Source organism: Peromyscus eremicus, chromosome 6, assembly GCF_949786415.1.
Source record: "Peromyscus eremicus chromosome 6, PerEre_H2_v1, whole genome shotgun sequence".
In the NCBI taxonomy this organism is placed as follows: domain Eukaryota; kingdom Metazoa; phylum Chordata; class Mammalia; order Rodentia; family Cricetidae; genus Peromyscus; species Peromyscus eremicus.
Window position 1 is genome coordinate 116520119 of NC_081421.1, and position 21460 is coordinate 116541578.

Below are 21460 nucleotides of genomic sequence, written 5' to 3' on the forward strand. Positions count from 1 at the left end.
TTTTGGGGATAAAACGTTTGATCAACTTATTGTCTACTGTCTTAAATAGTACTTTAGTCTGTCTTAGGTTTATTTCGTCTTCAAGTTCAAAGGTATAAATCCTTCCTATAGGATTTTATGATACTTAAATGGGCCTTTATCAAAAGGACTATAAGAAAATTGGTTTCCTTTACTATGGAAGCATTTCCCTTGACCCTATTTATCATTTGGACTTTATTGTCTTTGTTCTGTACATTTTAAAAACATAGCTGAGCTTGAAATATCAGACTTTCTTTATCTGTGGGTTTCTCCCAGAAAAATGGGTGCTATTTGCTAGTTAGGACTGTGACAGAGAGGTGGCTTCTCTAGATTTTATGTCTGCCAGACGCCTGGATTTTCCTTTTAATTATTTTTATTTTATGTGCATGGTGTTTTGCCTGCATGTGTGTCTGTGTACCATGTATGTATTTTCGCCATGTTTCTTGAGATGGTATGCTAGCCCTAACATGCTGTTCTCAGTATCAGTGGCTCAGGACTTCAGTTACGACTTTGAAAATGAGAAGTGTCTTTCTAGCACATTCCTTGGTTTTCTTTGTGTGTTGTTGATCCTTTTGCAGGCAGGAGCACTTCACATGAATATTTCCTTGAAGTAGATTCAGGTCTTTGGCCATGCTTCAGATGGTACAGCTAGTGGTCTGAGTTGGATCTCATCTGCCCGTGTTGTTGGTGATGCTTTCCTGGATCACCACGCCCCCCTCTCTGCTGTTGTCTTTCAGCTGTTTAATGATTCAGAAGAGAGTAGTCATAAGGAAGCCTGGTCATTTCATCTGTCTTCCTCATCTTCTAGATCCCTTAAAATACTCTGCACAGATTCCTAATTCAAGCCTTCAAGGATTGTTCGTGTCTCGTTACTGTGAAATTGTTTTCTGTAACTGCTCCTTCCACTCAGGGTGACTGCTTCCGAAATAGCTTTTGGATTTGAAAGTGTAGGTGGCAGCCCCTTATTTCCTTAATTCATTCCTTCATCAACTCCCGCCCGCCCTCCCTCCCTGCCTCCGAGGTTTTATGAGGTGCTGGGGATTGTACCCAGGGCATTCTATTAGCTGGACTCCTCCCCACCCCTATCTCCTTAAATTTTTTGAGATTTAATCTTTCAAAAGAATCTAGAAGATTAATCAGGGATTTTTTTTTTTTCTTGAGACCGGGTTGGCTTTCTCTCCCTGGGTGTGTATTGTTGAAAAAAAAAAAAGGGGGAAGTGCTGTGGGAAGTTCTGTATGGCAAATGTGTTGCTAATTAGTCGATAAATAAAACACTGATTGGCCATTGGCTAGGCAGGAAGTGTAGGCGGGACAAGGAGGAGAATAAAGCTGGGAAGTGGAAGGCTGAGGCAGAGAGACACTGCCAGCTGCCACGATGAGAAACAGAATGTGAAGATGCTGGTAAGCCACGAGCCATGTGGCAAGGTATAGATTAATAGAAATGGATTAATTTAAGCTGTAAGAACAGTTAACAAGAAGCCTGCCATGGCCATACAGTTTGTAACCAGTATAAGTCTCTGTGTTTACTTGGTCGGGTCTGAGGCTGTGGGACTGGCGGGTGATAGAGATTTGTCCTGACTGTGGGCCAGGCAGGAAAACTCAAGCTACAAATAATTCTGAAGACTTAATAATGAAAAGGACTGGCAGTGTTTACCTAACAAGTACGTTTTTGTAGGTCCTGGAGTGAGCACTATGTAACTTTTGTATGAATTTTAAAGTAGACTTTATTTTACCTTTTTTTTTTTTTTAACCTGTTTTACCTAAAATAGGCTTTATTTTCTTTCCATCACTATATGATCAGTTAGTGTGAGATCTCAGAAGCTGCATTGGAGGTGTTATAATGACGTTTGGGTGTTTTCGAGCGCCAGCTTTCTGTGATTTTTGCCATCACCTTCATTATCGTGTCTGTAACATGGCGTTTTGTTTCTAGGTTGTAGGCCTGTACCGATTGTGTGGTTCAGCAGCTGTCAAGAAAGAGCTTCGGGAGGCTTTTGAGAAGGATAGCAAAGCTGTTGGTCTGTGTGAAACCCAGTACCCAGATATCAATGTGATAACAGGTAAACATAGACTCTATTTTGTGTTCGTTCTGGAGAGACTGCACCTGCGGGAAAGAAGTGGAAATCCGCTCTTATCACCTGCGTCTGACTTGGTTTTGTTCTGCGGTCTTACTTTCCTTTCTCCATGGACTACTGAGTGTTACTTTCTGAGGGGAGGTGTGAAGCTATGGCTCCATTCTTCAACAGCCCACGATGGGGGAAGTGAGACCCGGATTAAATTCACTACAGCAGACCCGTGTCTTCATGGAGAGAACTAAAATGCCGCAGGAAGTTCAGTTTGACTGGCACTTAGGTGATTGGTAGGAAGGAAATGGCTTATCTGATTAGAGAATTTAGATTATTTAATAGGCAGAAGGGATCCATTAAGGATTTTGGGGTAGGGGAGTGGAGTCATTGAAGGCTGTTTTGAGGGATGTTAATCTGGCAACTGTATATGGGGGATTGAAGAGAGGAAGGAAGTCAGGGAACCATGATGATCTCCCAATATCACAGTAATGAGACGGGGTGGCGGGGGGTGAGTGGCGGTGTTGGTTTGTGTGTGTGTTGGGGGGGTGGGGTGGCAAACAGGCATCCAAAGCCAAGCAAGAGAAATGATTCTGAAACCTGGTTGGTCATGTACTGTTGGAACAGCAATAATGTTTTAGCTGCAGAAATGTTAGAAAAGATTATGCGTTGAGTTTTTGAAGTGGGAGATGTGAATGGAGAGATCAGGTGGAGTTGAAAGTTCTCATCTGCTGCTGAGGAAAACCACAGTGGGAATTGAAGTGTTCCTTTCCCCTCCCTGAGACAAGGTCTCATTAAGTAACTCAAGCTGGCCTCAACTTTGCAATCCTCCTGCCTCAGCCTTCCATGTGTTGGGGTTATGTGTCCCAGTAGTGACTACAGCCCAGTGTATAGCGTTGGAAACAGTACTAGCAGTTGTGAGGCATTGGAAAATGGGAGCTTGAGAGTAACTGGCACAGAAAATTCAGTCCTGGGATTGTCCATAAAAGTTTGAAAAGACGGGATGTGAGCAGTCTCTAAACTTTGCTGGCAGGCAAAGAAGGAAGAACCTTGGAAAGTTCGGAGGAGACAGAAAGTTTGGGAAGGCAGAGCCAGCAGAGGTTACAGACAGTGAGAGGCAGCATAGTGGTGTGGAGGGCGTCCAGAGGAGGGCGGGAAAGGTTTGGAGTCTGAGATTGCTCCCAACCGGACCGCTGATCTGGGTCTCACTTGTCACCCACAGTTTCCCGTGGCTTTACTTCATTGCTTAAGTTCGGGGCCAGTGCAGAAGCAGAGGATTGGGAGGCCCATCTGTTCCCTTCACCCGCTTTTCCTAGTTCACAGCTCCTGACCTGACTTGTCCTCTGTCCCCTCCATTCACCCGCTTTTCCTAGTTCACAGCTCCTGACCTGACTTGTCCTCTGCCCCCTCCATTCACCCACTTTTCCTAGTTCACAGCTCCTGACCTGACTTGTCCTCTGCCCCCTTGATCCTCTTGATCCTCTCCAACCCAAGATTATTGAGCAGCAAACCCGACCTCACCCTTTCGTCCGTACATGCCTCCGTGGTCCCTCTGTCTTCAGTGTGTCTTGGTAGTTGTGTGTGCTCTATTGTCTTAACATTTTCTCCTTCTTGACGTGTGGATGTTGACCTCTCCTAATTTGTTTTCTTATTTTATACACATTTAATTTTAGGTAAGAATTTAAGGAAATTCACTTACTACGTACTGATACTGTACCTTGAAGTTTACTTTTAGGATCGCAGCTTTAGGAATAGTTGAGGTTCTGGCTCAGGGTGCTGAGTGGCTTATTTCTGTAGAGTGTGTCTCATCATCTTGAATGATGTAACTTTGATCTCAAGCAGTTCACTACCAAGAGAAGCAAACCAACGTATTGTTCCTTTCTTATGAATGTTTCATTTATTTCTTTTGAACTTTAAAAAAGTGATGTATTTGTTATCTATGTGCATTGATGTTTTGCCTGCATGTATGTACACCTGTGTAAGGGTGTTGGATCCCCTGGAGCTGGAGTTACAGGAGTTTTGAGCAGCCATGAGTGCTAGGGATGGAATCTGGGTCCTCTAGAAGAACAGCTAGTGCTCCTAACCTCAGCCATCGTCTCTCCAGCCCCTCATTTTATTTTTTGAGACAGGGTCTCACTGCGCAGTTCTGCCTGGCCTGGAGCTTCCTATGTAGACCATGCTGGCCTCAAACTCACAGAGATCGCCCGCCTTTCCCTCCTATGCACCACCATACCTGGCTCGTGTGAATTTTTAACAAACCAGAAACTAAGTTTTTGGTAAAGAGAGGCTTATTACTTTTAAAAAAAATGAGATAATATATAATTTGTAAAATTAGTAAAGGGTTCACTTTAAGAATTCATGAAAGGAAAATTTTATAGATAGCTATTTCCAGGAAAGTATAACAAAAGTTTATACTTTTGTCTCAGTGAAGGCTTAGCTTAGAAATCAGCATGATGCTGAGTGTTTAGAGATGAAAGGTGTGATTTGAGTGGGCTGTTTTGTTTAAGAAGGATCCTTGGGTTTGGACACTTGCAATGTTTGTAGACATGAACACAGGTTAGTGAAGGTCTGGTTTGTAGCATTCTTTTCTAAATAGGAGAGTCTAAAGCCACAAACTACATGGTTTTTGCCTCTGTTATTTGCACTGTTCCATTTCAGCTAAGCTATTTTTCAAAAGAATTTGGAGCTATTTTCTTTCTTGATTAAAAGTACAAAAAACAATGAAATGATTTGTCTGAGAAATAGCACTGGAACTGGGATAAATTACACACAGGGCCGCTGTGCCTCCAAAGAGAGAGTGCTGTGGGCTTGGGAATTGGCCAGTGATGAAGCTGCCTCATGTGTTTACGTGAACTCACATTTCTGTTGAAATTTTGGAAAATAATAGCTAAGTGAGTCTAAACACAAGAAATGAATGAGGTGAATGCCGCTGTGTGTTCAGAGTTAATGTTTTCAGTGGTTGTTTTGTCTGGAACAGAATAGAATGCTCCAGACAAAGCGTTTTGTTTTAGAACAGGTACAGAATTGAATGTGTGAAGTCTGTCTGGTTAAATCTTTGGTTATGTTTTCCCTCATTTTAAATGACTTTATAACATGCGAACAACAAGTTCAGAACACTAGATTCTTCGCTCTTTGTTATCCCAAGTGGCTCGTTTATGGAGACGGCGTCTCACTAAATAGCTCAGACCGGCCTCAAATGCACAGTCCCGCCTCAGCCTCCCGAGTGCTTGGCAGGTTTCGGCGTGTGCCCGTCCTTGTGCCGGTGACCTTGACGTCTGCTCGACCTCCGTGACTCACTCCTAAGATCTGACCTGGTTCTTGTCATCCAGAACCCATCTGTCCCCAGCGTCTTGAACTGATTGCATTCCAGCTCTCTTTGCCGACCTTCAGGCTTGCTCACGCATTTTCCAGTCACCTTTCCACTCAGTCAGTCTCCTTTCGTTTACGTGTGCTTGAACTTTCTCCTAGGTCCTCACTGTTAGAGTGTTCCCTTCTGTGGTCATTATTTCAGATACTGCCACCACATGTCCTGAGTGTCCTCCCACGGCCCCTGTTGGTTTCTCCCATCTGGCAAAGCTCCCACCCTGCAATGCCAGTGGTTAGTCTCTCCTAACAGCTTTATTGAGGCATAATTGCCCTAAAATAAAATAAAATGCGTGTATTTAAAGTATGCAACTGGGTGTCTTCACATGTGTGTGCACCATGAAACCGTAGCCACGGTGAGTATCACAAGTGTCACCCTCTGTTCTTCGTGTCTCTCCTGTGGCACCATCACCCATTGCCCCCATCCTCAGGCAGCTGTAGATCTTTCTGTTGGTGTAAATTGACTTCATTTTCTAGAAGTTATAGAATAGAACCATACAGGAGGGACTTTCCCTTTTTATTATCAAACAGAAGTACATGGCTTTTTTTACTGGCAAAATTATTTTGAAATTCCCGTGTTATTCCAAGTGTCTATGCCAGACAGTGTTCCACTCTCTGGATATAGTGGATGATACCATTGGTGCATCCCTTCATCTCTTGACCAACATTTACCTTGTTTCCAGTTTGGGGTTGTTATTACAGATAAAGCTGCTGTGAACATTCATGTCCGAGTTGTAATCAGCCTGTGTCTGTCTAGTGATGCCTAAGCCACACTGTCTGAATTGTTTAAGTTGTGCAGTGAGACTTGAATTTTCAGGTACTGTTACGGTTTGGATTGGAAGTGTCCCTTGAGACAAAGTGTTCAGAGATGGACCTTGGGGGCCGTGATTGAGTCATGAGGGTTCAGTCAATGGTGGACTTACAATTTGATGCCATTCCTGGGAGATGGTGGGAAAATGGAAAGCGTGGCCTGGTTGAAGGAACTGTGTCCCCGGTGTGTGACCTGCAAGGTTGCTCCTTGTCCCTAGTCTGTCTCGTGCCCTCAATGTCCCGACAGCTGTAGGGTAGCAGCTGTCCTTCTCCATGTCCCTCTGTTCTGTTCCTGCTTTACCACAGGCCTAGCGGGGAGCCAGCCATGAACTGAAACCTTTAAAGTCCTGAGCCAAAGTAAATTATTCTTAGACAGTGCTTGTCTCGGGTCAGGTGTGCAGGTGGATCTCTGAGTTCAAGGCCAGTCTGGTCTACATAGTGAGTTCCAGGCCAGCCAGGGCCGTGTAGAGAGACTCGATGGGACAACAGAACAGACACAACAGCAGAAAGTTACTTGTCTCAGATACTTCTTCACAGTGGTGGAAACTGATAGAGGAACTGTAGTTCCCAACTGTACTGTTTTCCTTTTTGCTGGCATAGGTACTTTGTGTTCTATATAATTTACAGGAATCACTTTGTGGATAAATGATGGCCTCCTGAGGCCTCAGGCTGTGTCCAGCACATGAAAACTTAGGTTCAATTCCTGTCCTTAGCACGGCCTCTGCTGTGGGGGTGTGGTCAGGATGAGGGGGTGTGGTCAGGATGAGGGGGTGGGGTCAGGATGAGGGGGTGTGGTCAGGGTGGGGGGGGTGGGTCAGGATGAGGGGGTGGGGTCAGGGTGGGGGGTGGGGTGGGTCAGGATGAGGGGGTGGGGTCAGGGTGGGGGGTGGGGTGGGTCAGGATGAGGGGGTGGGGTCAGGACGAGGGGGTGGGGTCAGGATGAGGGGGTGGGGTCAGGATGAGGGGGTGGGAGAGTGGGGTAGGGGTAGGATGAGATGGGGGAGAGGACAGGGGGGGAGGGGTGGGGATGGGAAAGCTTATTGGGCTTTTGATTATGATTACTATTATGATTATTATCTTCTCAATATCAATTTGAGAAGAATTGATATCTTAATGTTAAATCACATGATCTACCTTAAACCGTCCATTCTCCGTCAGTGTTGTGTTTAACTTCTCTTAGCAGTTTACTGTCCTTTATGATGGTTTTTTGGACGTTTTATTCCAGTTATTTCTGAATACTGATGTGTCATTGATTTATTGGCCCTTTTGACTGTTTACCCCAGAGAAATCTTGACTCAGGACTTTTGCTCCTTTTACATGTTTGCTTATATCAGAAAACTGAAGTTTTCGTTGTATGTTCTGGTTCCGATCCCTAATCTAATCAATGATATACTAGTATTTTGTACTTCCCTCCGTTGTGTGGATTGTCTTTTCATTCTTTTGATGGTGTCCTTTGAAACCAAAAATGTCTAAGTTAGTTTTGATGATTCCAACTTTTTTTTCCACTTAAAATTTTGGCTGTTGTATCTGAAGCTTTGTTACCCCAAGATCATGAAAATTTTCATCATTTTCGTCTGAGTTTCATGATTTTTACTTCTCGTTTAGATTTGTTACTCACTTTTGAGTTTTGTGTGTTTTGTAAGGAGTGTTTCAGTCTTTAGCAAGTGGACATCTGCTTGTTCTAGCTTCTGTCAGTCTTTTTCCCTGTTGCATTTGACCGTTTTCTTCTTTTCCTGTTGATTTTGTCTTGTGTGTCAGTGGTTGGCTTGCGTGTGTGTACTTGCACTGTGTGCGTGTATGTGCACTGTGCGTGTGTGTACTGTGCGTGTGTGTATGTACACTGTGTGCGTGTGTGTACTGTGTGTGTGTACTGTGTGCGTGTGTGTACATGCACTGTGTGCGTGTGTATACGTGTGTACGTGCACTGTGTGCGTGTGTGGCTCCTGCTGAGGTCAGAGGAGGGAGTTAGAGTCCCTGGAACTGGAGGTAGAGGTGCTGTGAGCTACCACGTGGGTGCTGGGAAAGCAGCAAGTGCTCTGTAACCACTGGGCCGCCTCTCCAGCCCCCATGATGCTCTCTCCTCACTGCTCTGCTGGGCTGTGCGTCCTGATGCCTTCCTGTCACACTGATGACTGAAACTCAGCAAGATTTGAAATTGGCAGGTTTTAGTACTCAGTTTCCTTTCCAGGATATTTATTTGAATTTCTTATATATAATTTTTAGGATCAGTTTAAAGTTTCTGTGACAAAGCTAGCTGGGTTTTGTTTTATTTATTTGGTGATAATGATGATCAAATCCAAGGCTTGTACATGCTAGGCAAATACTGTGCCTCTGAGTTATGCTCCTTGTTCCCAGCTGGGATTTTGTTAGGATCGGCATTGATTCTGTAATCGATTTAGGGGGGTGTTGTCTTCAGGTGTGTAAACACGGACTATAGTTATATATTTTTTTAAAGATCTATATTTTTTTTCAAGAGAAATTGTTAGTTTTCTGAGTAAAATTTTGTACCCGTCTGGTTTCCCACAAGCATTTAATTCTTTCTGGTGCTCATGTGTTGGATTCCTTTTTTTTCTCTTTCCTTTCTCCCCCCCCCCCCCAGTCTTCTCTCTCCCCGTCTCCTCGGTGCCCCCACCCCTTCTTCTCCAGTGTGCGGGTATCCTCCTCTCCTCACCGTGGTACTTACCGCCACCGCCCCAGAGCTGGAGGCCCTCGGTGGGAGCAGTGTCTTCGCCTGCACTGTTAGTGCTTCTGTTCGTCTTTCTACTTCCCGGGGTGTTGGATACAAACGAATTCCTGACAGCGTGAACTGATTCCATCCCTTCCTGTTTTCTCAGGAGTCTCTGCTTTCTTCTCTGGGGACTTCCCCGATGATGACAGTCCCTCTCTCCTGGGCCTGGGAGACCTTTCTGCTGTCTTGCCCATTTATCTAACCAGCTGTCTGGCTCTGTCCTTTACTCCCTGTAAGTGCTTGCCAAGGCAGCTGATTTCCTTTTCTCACGACTCTTCTGTTTTTAATCCTTATCTCTAATTGCCTCTAGGTCATTGTCTCCTAGACCTCGCTACAAAAACCCTTTGCGGTAGACTCCCAAGAAGAATTTGTTTATAAATACAGGGGCATGGGCCCAGGCCGGATCATGATGCATTGGTGCTGGAACGGACTGCTCCCCATGGCGTTCATGGCCATTCTTACCTAACCTAGTTACTGTTGTGTGTCATGTGATACCTCAGGCTCTGTCTTGAAGCAGCTTTTCCTTGTCTTCCTTGCAACATATATGCCTCTCTACTCATCCCTGAAACCTCCTTTTCTAACCACATGGGATCTTTGTTACTCTTCCTTAGCTGTGTTTGAGAGAGCTCTTCCCTTTGGAGTTATTTCCTAGTCCGTTCTTGACACTGTTGTTTTTGCTTCCTAATACTCTCAGTCACATGAATACACACACGCGCGCGTGCGCGCGCGCGCACACACACACACACACACACACACACACACACACACACACACACTTTTGGGGGTCAGGCCAGGGTAGGAGACAGGGACTTGGTTATCAGGCTGTCCTGGAATTTGCTGTGTGACAAAAGATGAGCTTGCACTTCAGATCCTTAAAGCTCCTGAGTCACAGTCACTTTTAAGTGGCACATCCTCAGGTCCAGGTCTTTGGCCATGTCTTCCTAAGCCTCCTAAGTTTTGTATGGAGCAAACGTCCATGTCCCATAGACACTCTTCCTACCTGCTGAACTGTAGTTTCTTCTTGTGCCCCCTACTTCAAGCAATATCTCTAAGACTCACTTGGATGGGAAAGCCCTAGCCTGACAAAGAAGCATGTTCTTCCTTCCCTTGCTGCTGAATTACAAATGCTTCTAAAAATAAACTTACTATAGGTAATTCTTCAGGTTTCTCTTAATTTTCACAGTGACAAGTCTAATGGCTTCTGTCCTTGTCTCTTGTTTTAATTTGCTTGGTGTTAGGAAGGATCTTTTTTCCTTTTGTATGACAGTGTAGCATTGGAGACTAGCGATCTCTCTGTTTAAGATACATGTGCAGCAGCTTTAGAGAGGAGATATGTTGATGTCCCTTGCTGATTTACAAAGGCTTTGGGCATTTGGTACCCTTTCAATATCCATTAAAGGTTTAGAAGTTCAAAATTTGGATAGTTGAGTGGTTAACAATTAACATTAGTATGTTGCTTTCTTCTTGCACATGCAGGATCTTCTCATGGGAGCAGAGTCAGTAGGGCTTACACATCAAGGACATCTTTCATCACGACTTAAAGCTATGGGAATTATGTCTGTATTTTAGCATGTTCCAAAGTTAGTTACTAAGGAAACTTACATGAATAAAAATTGTCAGTGTGTGGTGACAACACTTTTTATGTTGTTGTTTGTCTTGTTTTCAGAAAGTCCGAAGTTGACTGCCATACTGTTTGCATTTTTAAAGCATTTGTTGTGCATACTTCACTTTGGAGACCATCACTGTTGTCTCTGGTCTACTTTTACAGGTGTTCTCAAAGACTATCTAAGAGAGCTTCCTTCTCCACTGATAACAAAGCAGCTGTATGAGGCTGTGTTAGATGCAATGGTGAAAAGTCCCTTGAAAATGTCATCAAATGGTTGTGAGAATGAGTCCAGTGACTCCAAGTTTGCCGTTGGCCTACTGAATTGCTTGCCGGACGTTGAGAAGGTAAGTGTACTTGGTAGACATTTTCCCTGAAAGCTAGCACACGAGGTCACTGTTCACGCTCCATCACTACACATGGCCTTTTAGGTCTCTGACATTTGTGGCACTTGGGTTTAGGCCCTGCCTACACTTCTTAAATAGATCTAGAAATCAGTTTTATGTTTTCTGTGCATGACTTTAGCCCAGGCATGAATGTGCCTTCTAAGTCCTGCTTTAAAGATTTATTTTATCCAGAAGCTTCGCTTTTAGATATATTTTTGTTCCCATCATTTAAAAAAAAAGAAAAAAAAGATTTATTTTATTAGCCAGGCAGTGGTAGTGCACACCTTGAATCCCAGCACTTGAGAGGCCGAGGCAGTTGGATCTCTGTGAGGACAGCCTGGAGAACAAGTGAGTTCCAGGAAAGCCAGAGCTACAAAAACAAAAAACAAAGAATGAAAGTGAAGGAAATTTCTAGCAAATGAAAACTAAGGAACATTATATATAAAAAAGATTTATGTGTCTGTACAAGGGCCTCCATGTATGTATGTGCACTGCATGCATGCTTGGTGCCTACAGAGGGTGTCATCTGTGTTTAAATGAGCAGCAGCTGCTGTTGTCACTTTAGAGGGTGAAGGAGAGTTCCTAAGGGGGCCATGGAATTTAGAATATATTACTAATATTTTATGTGGACATCTAGCCATTTACAGTGGATTAAATTATGTTTGGACATATTTAGGCGACCCTAAAGATGTTGTTGGATCATCTGAAATTGGTGGCTTCGTACCATGAAGTGAATAAGATGACTTGCCAGAATTTGGCTGTGTGCTTTGGACCAGTGTTGCTTAACCAGAGGCAAGAGACTTCGACCCACAACAACAGAGTCTTCACCGATTCTGAAGAACTCGCAAGTGCTTTGGACTTTAAGAAACACATCGAAGTTCTTCATTACCTGCTCCAGCTCTGGCCAGGTAAAGGAGTCTCTGGACATTTCTTTGGCAGCCATGGGATATCGGGTTAGCTGATGATTAAAGTGCCTGGATGTAATGGGGTGGGGGGGAAAAATCCAGATTTTTGCATTTTTGATACTGAAGAGTTGACACCTGCTCTGTAGCATTTGCTGTTTATATTTTGCATGTGCTCATAATGTGGTAGACATTTGAGCCATTGTACATATTTTGGGTGTAGTTAGACCTGGGTTGGAATGCTGGTTGGACCACATACAGGGCTCTGACCTCGGCAAGCTGAGTTCATAGACTTTGTGTGAAAATTAAGTACAAGGGTATTCTTAAGGTGCAGCACAGTTTTTAGCACGTAATACTCAATTATTAATGTATTTTCTCACCTTTAATTTGTTATGAAGCAAAATGCATTTTCTTTTTAAGTCTATTCTTTCTTTTAGTAGTCTTAAGATTCATTTTATTTTTATTTATGTGATGTGCTCATGTATGTGGGAGTCTGAGAAGGCCGGAAGAAGGGTCCCTCGCAGCGGGAGTTAAACAGGCAATTGTGAGGCACCAGATGTGGGTCCTCTGGAAGAGCAGCAAGTGCTCTTAACCACAAGTCATCTCTCCAGCCCATGCCCATTCTTTCTGACAGAATTACTATACAGAGGGTTATTTATTTATTTATTTATTTTTGGTTTTTCGAGACAGGGTTTCTCTGCGTAGCTTTGTGCCTTTCCTGGAACTCACTTGGTAGCCCAGGCTGGCCTCGAACTCAGAGATCCGCCTGGCTCTGCCTCCCGAGTGCTGGGATTAAAGGTGTGCGCCACCACCGCCCGGCTCAGAGGGTTATTTTTAAATTACTTCAGCTCCTGCTGGCAATTGTCTTTGCTATTTTGTTTTTAAAACTTTGGTTTGCATGGTACTGAAGAGATAATCGGTGGGTAGAGTGCTAGTTATTCTTCTGGAGGACCCGAAGCACAGGTTCAGTTCCCAGCATCCACATGCTAGCTCACAGCCATCTCTGACTCCAGCACCAGGAAATCTGATGCCTCTTCTCACCTCTGTGGGCATCAGTTATTCACAGAGTGCATATTACATACACGCAGAAAAAATACACGTAATAAATTAAAATTTGGTTTTTACATTTCATTGATTTATTTTGTATGTGTATGTGTGGAGATATGAACATGCATCTGAGGTCAGAGGACAGCTTCTCTCCTTCCGCTTGTGGGTCCTGTGGATGGAGCTCAGCGTAGCTGGAGAGTTTTCTCTCTGGGACCCACCAAGCCCAGGCAGTCCGACAGCCCACTTATAAAATAAACACACAGATGCTTATATTATTTACAAACTGTTTGGCCTAATGGCTCAGGCTTCTAGCTATCTAGTTCTTACATCTTAAATTAATCCATTTCTATAAATCTATACCTTGCCATGTGGCTCATGGCTTACCGGCATCTTCACATGCTGCTTGTCATGGTGGCAGCTGGCAGTGTCTCTCTGACTCAGCCTTCCTGTTCTCTCAATTCTCCTCTCTGTTAGTCCCGCCTATACTTCCTGCCTGGCTACTGGCCAATCAGTGTTTTATTTATTGACCAATCAGAGCAACACATTTGACATACAGACCATCCCACAGCAGCTCAGGTCTCCCACCCTTGTACAACAAGCTCTCTTACTCATGGAGCTGTCTTCTCAGCCCTCCCCCCACTTCTCTGTGCTACACACACATATATGTATATATAAATTTAAATAGATTTGTTATTGACTACATTTTATCTAGAATTAATTTATTTTATTTTGTCTGTGCGTTTTGCTTGCGTGTCTGTCTGTGCATCGCGTGTGCATTTCTGTGGAGACCAGAAGAAGGGTCAGATCCCCTGGAACTGGAGTTACAGTGGTTAGCAGTCCTGTGGGTGCTGGGAGTTGAACCTGTGTACACAGCAGGAGCAGCCAGTGCTCCTGACCCTAACCCATCTCTCCAGCCTTTGACTGTCTTTCAGTGATAACTTAAACAACTGTCTCATGTTCAGCACCTTATTCCAAAGACTTTCGTTGCGGGTTGTAATCATAACCTTTTTCTATACCCTGTTATTTCCCCTGAAAGTACCCTAGACAAAAGACAGAACCCGGCAGAGAATGAGGGGAAACAATAGTTTTCCCCTTTAAATTGCCTGTTAACGGATTTTAGGAACGGTGGACATCATGTAAATAAGGTGCAGTTACTGGGCCTGTGAAAAACAGAGGCGTGAGGTAGAGAATGCCAGAGCCGTCCATCCCATGCATTCAGTGGAAGGGCGCACAACTTGACTGTTCTTTGGGGAATTTCCTCCGCTCAGGGCTTAAAGGGTTGCCTTCAGCCTCTTCTGTTTTTGTTTCCCACACACCTTGCTTTTTGTGTTACTGTTGATCTTTCCCCCCTTATTTGGGGCAAGAAGATAGTTTGCTTTGAGATCTCTGTTTATAAAGTCCTGTTGTATTAGCCCCAGAAGGGAACACTACCCTGCCCTCATCCTCCAGCACACCCTGCCCATCTCTCTCTGCCAGTGGCTTTGCAGTTGGTTGAGCAAGGGGTCCTGGAATGGTAGAAACATTTATACTTTCAAAGGGCAGTCTTTTTTATATGTCTTGTGTTTGGGGCATTTAAAAAAATGGGTTTTTGATTGAGAAGAACCCTGGATGCTGTTGTGAGTCCACCTTTACCTTCAGAGTGGGGATGTAGATGTATGTTGCTCTTCCACGTTCCCCATGATGAATACGTCTGGGGCAGGGTTCCTGCTTCTTCCTAGGTTATAAAATTTGTAAGATCATAGATAATGTTTACCTACCCCATGTTCTTAGTTCCCAGCACTAACAGTCACCTAATATAGTTCTATTAAATAAAGATGCTATTTTCTAAATGAAAGTAATATAGTGAACTAAAATCTACTGGTTTAAGATATAAGGAAAAATTAAGTTTCTTAGTATTTATTACACTTTGAAGTATTTATTACATTTTAAACACCCTTAATTGGCGGCCTCTTCACTTTCTGTTGAAAACAGGCAGTCGGTGTCAGCATGGGGAAAGCCAGACTTCTCTTTCAGGGTTAAGGTTAGCCATTTTCCTTACCAATTTATAGGAAAACATCCCAGTATCAGTAGTTTAAGAAGACAGCCATAGCGATGTTTCAGAAATGGAATTTGTAGTCTAATGTAAAATAATGATTTCGTTGGTTTCTTGAGTATTCTCCGAAGAAACTGTAAAAGTGGTTTCAGCAGAGTCCTGGCTGAGCAGAAGAGACGTGGATTTTCCTCTAGATTTCCAGTGTGCTGTTGACTGCTTGGCAGAAGAGTGGGAACAGGAGTAGCATGGGGGTACAGGAAGAAAGCGAGGAGGCAGTGAGATCAGATCAGATGCCCTCTTCTATCCTCCACTGGTACCAGGCATATATCTGCACATACACATACATGCAGGCACAACATTCATACGCAAAGTAAATCATTAAAAATGAAATCAATAGAAATGTTAAAAACATACCATGTACAGTTGCTAAAATAAAAGTTGAAATATGTAAAATATCTCTGCAAAATGTTGGGAATATTCTTTTAAGTGGAAGACTAGGATATGTGTATCATTTTAAGTTGTTTCCTTTTGTAAACCAAGCTTCATTCTATGTTGCAAAATCGATGTTATCACTGGTTTATGCCCCTTACCTTAGTGAGGGAGCTATAAGGGAGAGGCAGAACAGAATAAACACGCAGAAAGAGATAGGTAATGTGGATAATCTTTAATAACTATGTCCTAGCATTTTACACAGTCTGTTTTATATGCAGAAGAACCTTAGACAAATACTTTGTTCTAAGTAAGCAATGTAAGTCTTGTTCTGTATGAAGTCACGTGTGTCTGTCGTCTCCTGCATGTACAATGCAAGATGGCAGAATGCAGCTTATCTCAGATGAAAACAGTCTAAATATAAAGAACGTTATTTGAGGTTGTTAAATCTCTAACCAGAATTGGAAAATAAAATATCTGTGCTATTTCCAGGCAAAAAACCTGAAGACTATTAGTAGCTAATGCTGTATAATCACTCAGGTAACCAATGGCCAAGTCTAGTATTCATGCATTTTATCAAAGTGAGATTTGGGCTGCTTGGTAAATGATGACACACTGCTAACTGCAAAAGAGCCCGCTGAGGTCAGGGCCAGAAGGATCACTGTAGACGCCTTCGCCTGGGCTAGATATTTGCAGAAAAGGAGCGTCTTGTTCCGTGCCGTCTACGCACCCTGCCTTGCCTGCTTTTGCTGTAGTCTTTAATGTCAGAGAAGCTACTGGCTTAGAATTACAGCTAGATAACAATTAACTCGCACAGAAAGTTAATCAGCATTGGGAGTTTTATTGGGGAGTGTTTTTATTTAGCATGAAGTAGTACCACTGGACGTTCTACTAGCTTGTATGCCTAATCTTAATTATATCTGGTGGTAGAAAAATTACCATGGGATGCTTTCTTTCGATAGAACGCATGTCTCAAGCGCATGTTCGTAGTTGATAATTAAATGGCTTCATTGTGTGCTGTCTTTCTAAGGCCAGTGACGGTTACTAAAGTATGTGTATTCATTTCTAGTGCAACGTTTAACTGTCAAAGAACCCACAGACAGTCTGTGCCTGGAGCAGTCATCTCTGAATTATCTGAGGCGAAAGAAAGAGCGACCGTGTGTATTGAATCTGAACAGTACGGATTCCTCAGGGGTGCTGAGGCCAAGGCCGACCAGGTCAGATAGTCCACTCCGCAATCGCTACGCAGGAGACTGGAGCAGCTGTGGGGAAAACTATTTTTCAAATATGAAAGACAGTTTCAAAGATTTGGATTATGATGATGTTCCCTTAGAAGATGGAGAAAATAGAGATTATAGCAAAGTGGATGGAGTCATGACTGGGCAGCAAATCCCCGTGTCTGCAGCATGCACATTTCAGACGTACTTGACAGTGGAGACGATTGAGTCCACGGTGAATCAGAAAGCTAACCTCAGAGATCTGCAAGAAAGTATCGATACTTTGATTGGCAATCTGGAACGGGAGCTCAGCAAGAACAAGCTGAATATGAGTGTTTGAGATGGGGGAGGGGGCGTTTAATTTGTGATGATGTCATCAAGTTTCAGGTCAAGCCTCTCCGTTTCCTTTCTTATTCCTCTCATGACCTTTTTTTTTTTTTTTTTGAAATGTTTAAACCTTAAGTTAATTCCTAATAATTCATGTGATTCAATTATAAACACTCTTCATTAATAGGATTATTTTAGTTATGAACTGTTTGGGGGCATAAAGGTAACTAGGACTTTGGGGGACATTTTAATAAACCTTGCTGGTTGCATGGAGGAAACTTGGAGATGTTTCGAAGGATCAGGGATGTTCTTACCCCTCAAGTCTTCGGTGCATTGTGAGAACTGCTCTTCTGTTGTGGGGACAGATGTCCCCTGCAGAGGACACTGCCGCTGGCCAGGCTGATTTGCAGTCAGAGTCCTTGTGCAATGTCATTTGGTCACATTTCATTTGCAATACGAATGCTGCTATAAGAAAACTTTTTATAAATGTAAAATTATATAGATAGTAATGTATTTTGTATTAACATTCAGTAATTAAGCTTATGGAAATTAAATATTTTTATGATTCTGAGAATATGTATATATTTATAAGTGCATTGTATATATAGTTTACAATGAGGGAAAGGGTTGACTGTAGAATTCCATGTATTTTAAAAACTCTATGTCATGAGGCCAAATTTATTAGCTTAAAAATGTGTTCTTCAGGGAAAGATTAAGTTAAAAGATAGGTTACATAAAAACCACTTGAGTAAAAAAGCACACTAGAAATGTTTGAGCAGAAATGATAGCCTTTCCACTTTACTCCATAGACGCAGTATCCCTGGGAAAAGTCACACTCAAGGCTGTCCTTCAGCTACTTAGGGATCAAGTGGCTGCGCTCCTGACTGACAGAAACGTCCCCTGTCCTATGCGTTTTTGTCTTCTGTCATGCTTCAAGTATTTATTGGTAGTGGTACGCTTAAGATGTTGACTTCGTAACCGCCCTTGTTTCTAAAGAAGTCCTCTTGCCAGGATACTACCTGTTACAATTTTTTTTTAAATTAACTTATTTTGGCTAAGTACATCTATGGGGTAGTTGTTACAGAAATCACACTGGCGTTTGAAAAATGTAAATTTAGAAAGCCTTTAAAAATTAAATTGTAATGTGTTTAAAAAGAGCTTTTATACTTTACAGAATGTGTAATTTTAAGAGTGTGAATGAAAGTTGAGTTACCAAGTTTAAAGTGTGACAGCTATGTAGAAACTGGTTTCTTAATGTTTTCCTAAATCTTAAAGTATTTAATGTAACAACCTCTTCTATGTCATACACATAACATCCAGATATTTAATTTGAAAGCCACTAGTATAAAGAAAAATAACTATTTTTATATGAGACTTTCATTTTTTTAAAACTTTGTGTAACAAATACCAGAGACTATGCAATGGGTAATATCATGAGTAAACAAAGTAGTTTTAAATGTTTTGTAGGGAAAATATCTGTTTTCTTCCTTTTGTGTCATGTACACTAAATAAATCAAGTAAGTGGCTCCAGAAATGTAACTTTTATTAAAATATTTTAACAGTGTCATGCTGTTATAATTGATTTTAAGGATCACTTTCATATTCTTATTTCTCTGTGTAGCCCTGGCTGCCCTGGAACTCTGTCGACCCAGGCTGGCCTCGAACTCCTGCTTCTGCCTGGAATTGGAATTGGAATTGGAATTTTCTGGAGTCTGAAATACTTCAAGGCCTATTCTTATTTTATTTTTAACGAGAATAGTTCTTGATCTGTCCCTGTTGCCTTGATTATGTTAAACATTTTTTCTTTAAATCCGTGTCAGAGCTACAGGCCTTTTTCCTTGCCATTGCTGCTTCCAGAATTGCCAAATTTAGGTGCTTTTACATAAGCATTAAAAAAAATTACACTCTGTGTGTGTGTGTGTGTGTGTGTGTGTGTATGTGTGTCTGGGTGGGAGAGACTGACGCCTCACATGGCATGTGTGTGGAAGTCTTAGGGATCAAACCAGGCATTGTGCTTGGGAGTAAGCACCTTACTCACTGAGCCATCACTGCCCCGAGCAAGTCCTCACTGAATTGTGTTCAGACCCACATTCATCAGCCTCTGGATCTGTACAGTTATGGCAGTCTCTGAGTGCTTGAGATCCTGGGGGTCCTGCATCTGCTGGAGCATGAGCAGGGTTCATCAGAGATAAACTTGGAATCTCTCCAGGTCTCATGGACCTTCATTGGGGACCTTCATTTTGATTGGGCAGTCTCCTGTTGAAACTAGGTTAGAACATTGAAGGCATTTCACATTAGGTGATAGTCTTTCCAGTTGTATGGTAAGCTAAGACGGAAACATGGTCATTCAGATAAGAAGCGGTAATACATGTAGCGTGTGTGCGTGCGTGCATGCGTGCGAGCGAGACTATTACCTTACAAAGAGAATTATGGATAGATTTTGAAGTAGGAGCCAAAAGAACCTGCCTGTAGGCTTTGGGAGTATAGCTCAAGCAATAGAAGGGAGTTGCCATTAAAAAAAAAAAATCAAATGGCCAGGCATGATGGCACACACCTTTAATCCCAGCACTCAGGAGGCAGAAACAGGTGGATCTCTCTGAGTTTGTGGCCAGTGTGGACTACATAGCAAGTTCCAGGACTGCCAGGTTATATAGACCTTGTCTAAAAACCAAAAACCCAAACTGATTTCCTTTTAAAGTGGTCCTTAGATTAGATGGTATTAGTAGCAGCCATTAACAAAATGCTTCATGACGTTCTGTTAACAAGGGAGATGCTCAGTCACCACCAGACTCTGGAAACAAAAGGCTTCATTGCGCATCTCTAAGGATGCTACATCTCATGTACTAGCCATCCACGGAAAATGGCAGAATGTGTAGTTTTATGTTAGGGACCCTAAAGAAAATGGGTTTGGAATTCATTTCCTGATCAAAGAGTAATTTTATATTTATTTATTTAGGTTTTTTGAGGCAGAGTTTCTCTGTTTAACAGCCCTGGCTATCCTGGAACTCTCTTTGTAGACCAGGCTGTCCTCAAACTCACAGAGATCCACCTGCCTCTACCTCCTGAGTGCTGGGATTGAAGGTGTGCACCACCACTGCCCAGCATATAATTTTATAATTTAAAACCGTAATTTTCAAGTACTTTGAAATGATAAAATTGAATCGCCCTTCAGACTAACAGCTTCCCCGAAGGCTAGAGATCACTGCAAGTTTAGACCAGCCAGGATTATTTAGTTAAACCCTGTTCAAAAATGCCCATAAATCCTAATTGGATTCCTATTCACCTGAATACAGGAGAAATGACCTTTGACCCCCATTTCCTGACCAGTTTACAAAAATCCATTTGGTTCCTAGTTGATGGGCAGTGGATTGCTGCAAGTGGGAGTTCTTGGTTACACTCTGACTTAGCCAAAAATTAACCGGCTAACTCAGGCAGAAAAGGAACTTTTAAAGCCATGAGTCAGAGGCCAGGTTCTCCTGCAGTGTTGACACACTCTTACATCTTGGCCTTGTTGGTTTCAAAGGTGGTTGTATCTCGAGTTGCACACTTACCTGTGATTTTTATAAGTTATGCTTCAATTTAAAAAAACAAACAAACCATATATTAGAAACAACAGCAGGCTAAGAAATCAAGGTTGAAAAGAGGAAGCAGGTCAGTCCCCATGTTGCTGCTGTGGTCAGCACTGCCCTGGAGGTTTTCTGATGTGGATTTCCTGACAAAGGCACCAGTTTGGTTTCCTGTCCCCAGGAATTAGGAATTAGCTGTATCCTTCCCCTAGAGCAGTGGTTCTCAACCTTCCTAATGCTGCAACCCTTTGATACATTCCTCACGCTGTGGTGACCTCCCTCCCCCAACCATAAAGTTATTTCATTGCTACTTCATAACTGTAATTTTGCTACTGTTGGACTGTAATGTAAATATCTGGTATTCAGGATATCTGATAGGCAAACCCTGTGAAAGGGTCATTCGGCCCCCAAAGGGGCCGTGACTCACAGATTTAGAACCACTGTGGCCCAAAGCGTATGGTAGTGAACTTTCTGTCTACAAGGGAAGAATCTGAATGCTAAGCAGGCCAGACTGACGAATGTCCACAACACTTCACTACTGTTTGTCTTACCCGGTTGCACCCATGTTAGTCTTGTCCACCTACCCCTACATCCACCCATCGAAGATTCAAATGTGATAGATCCCAAACTGTCACTTGCTTGGGAAGCTTTATATTCACTTGTTACTTAGGCAGTTCCTTTTTGGCATTCCTGTCTGATGAAATGTCACTTCAAAGAGGCTATGTGTTAGTTACTTTTGCTGTGATAAGACACCATGACCAAGACAACTTATAGAAGGAAGGGTGTGTTTGGGCCTACAATTCCAGAGGGTTAAGAGCCAATATGACAAAGTGGCAGACGTGGTAGTTGGAATTGAAAGGTGAGAGCTCACCATCTTGAACCATCTCTGCAGGAGGCAGAGAGCAAAGTGGGAATGGTGCGTAGCTTTTAAACCTCAAAGCCCGCCCCCCGTGACACACTTCCTTCATCAAA

The 21460-nt window shown here is 42.8% G+C and overlaps 1 protein-coding gene across 1 annotated transcript in view; it reads left to right on the forward strand.

Annotated features, from left to right (window-relative positions):
* Nucleotides 1-18486, forward strand: part of Syde2 (synapse defective Rho GTPase homolog 2) — a 35005-nt gene extending 16519 nt beyond the window's left edge. Inside the window, exons 4-7 of the mRNA XM_059266392.1 lie at nucleotides 1949-2075; nucleotides 10748-10929; nucleotides 11645-11876; nucleotides 16448-18486. Of these exons, the coding sequence (XP_059122375.1) occupies nucleotides 1949-2075; nucleotides 10748-10929; nucleotides 11645-11876; nucleotides 16448-16935 (1029 nt within the window). The 3' untranslated portion in view covers nucleotides 16936-18486. The remainder of the gene's footprint in view (nucleotides 1-1948; nucleotides 2076-10747; nucleotides 10930-11644; nucleotides 11877-16447) is intronic.
* The last annotated feature ends 2974 nt before the right edge of the window (nucleotides 18487-21460 follow it).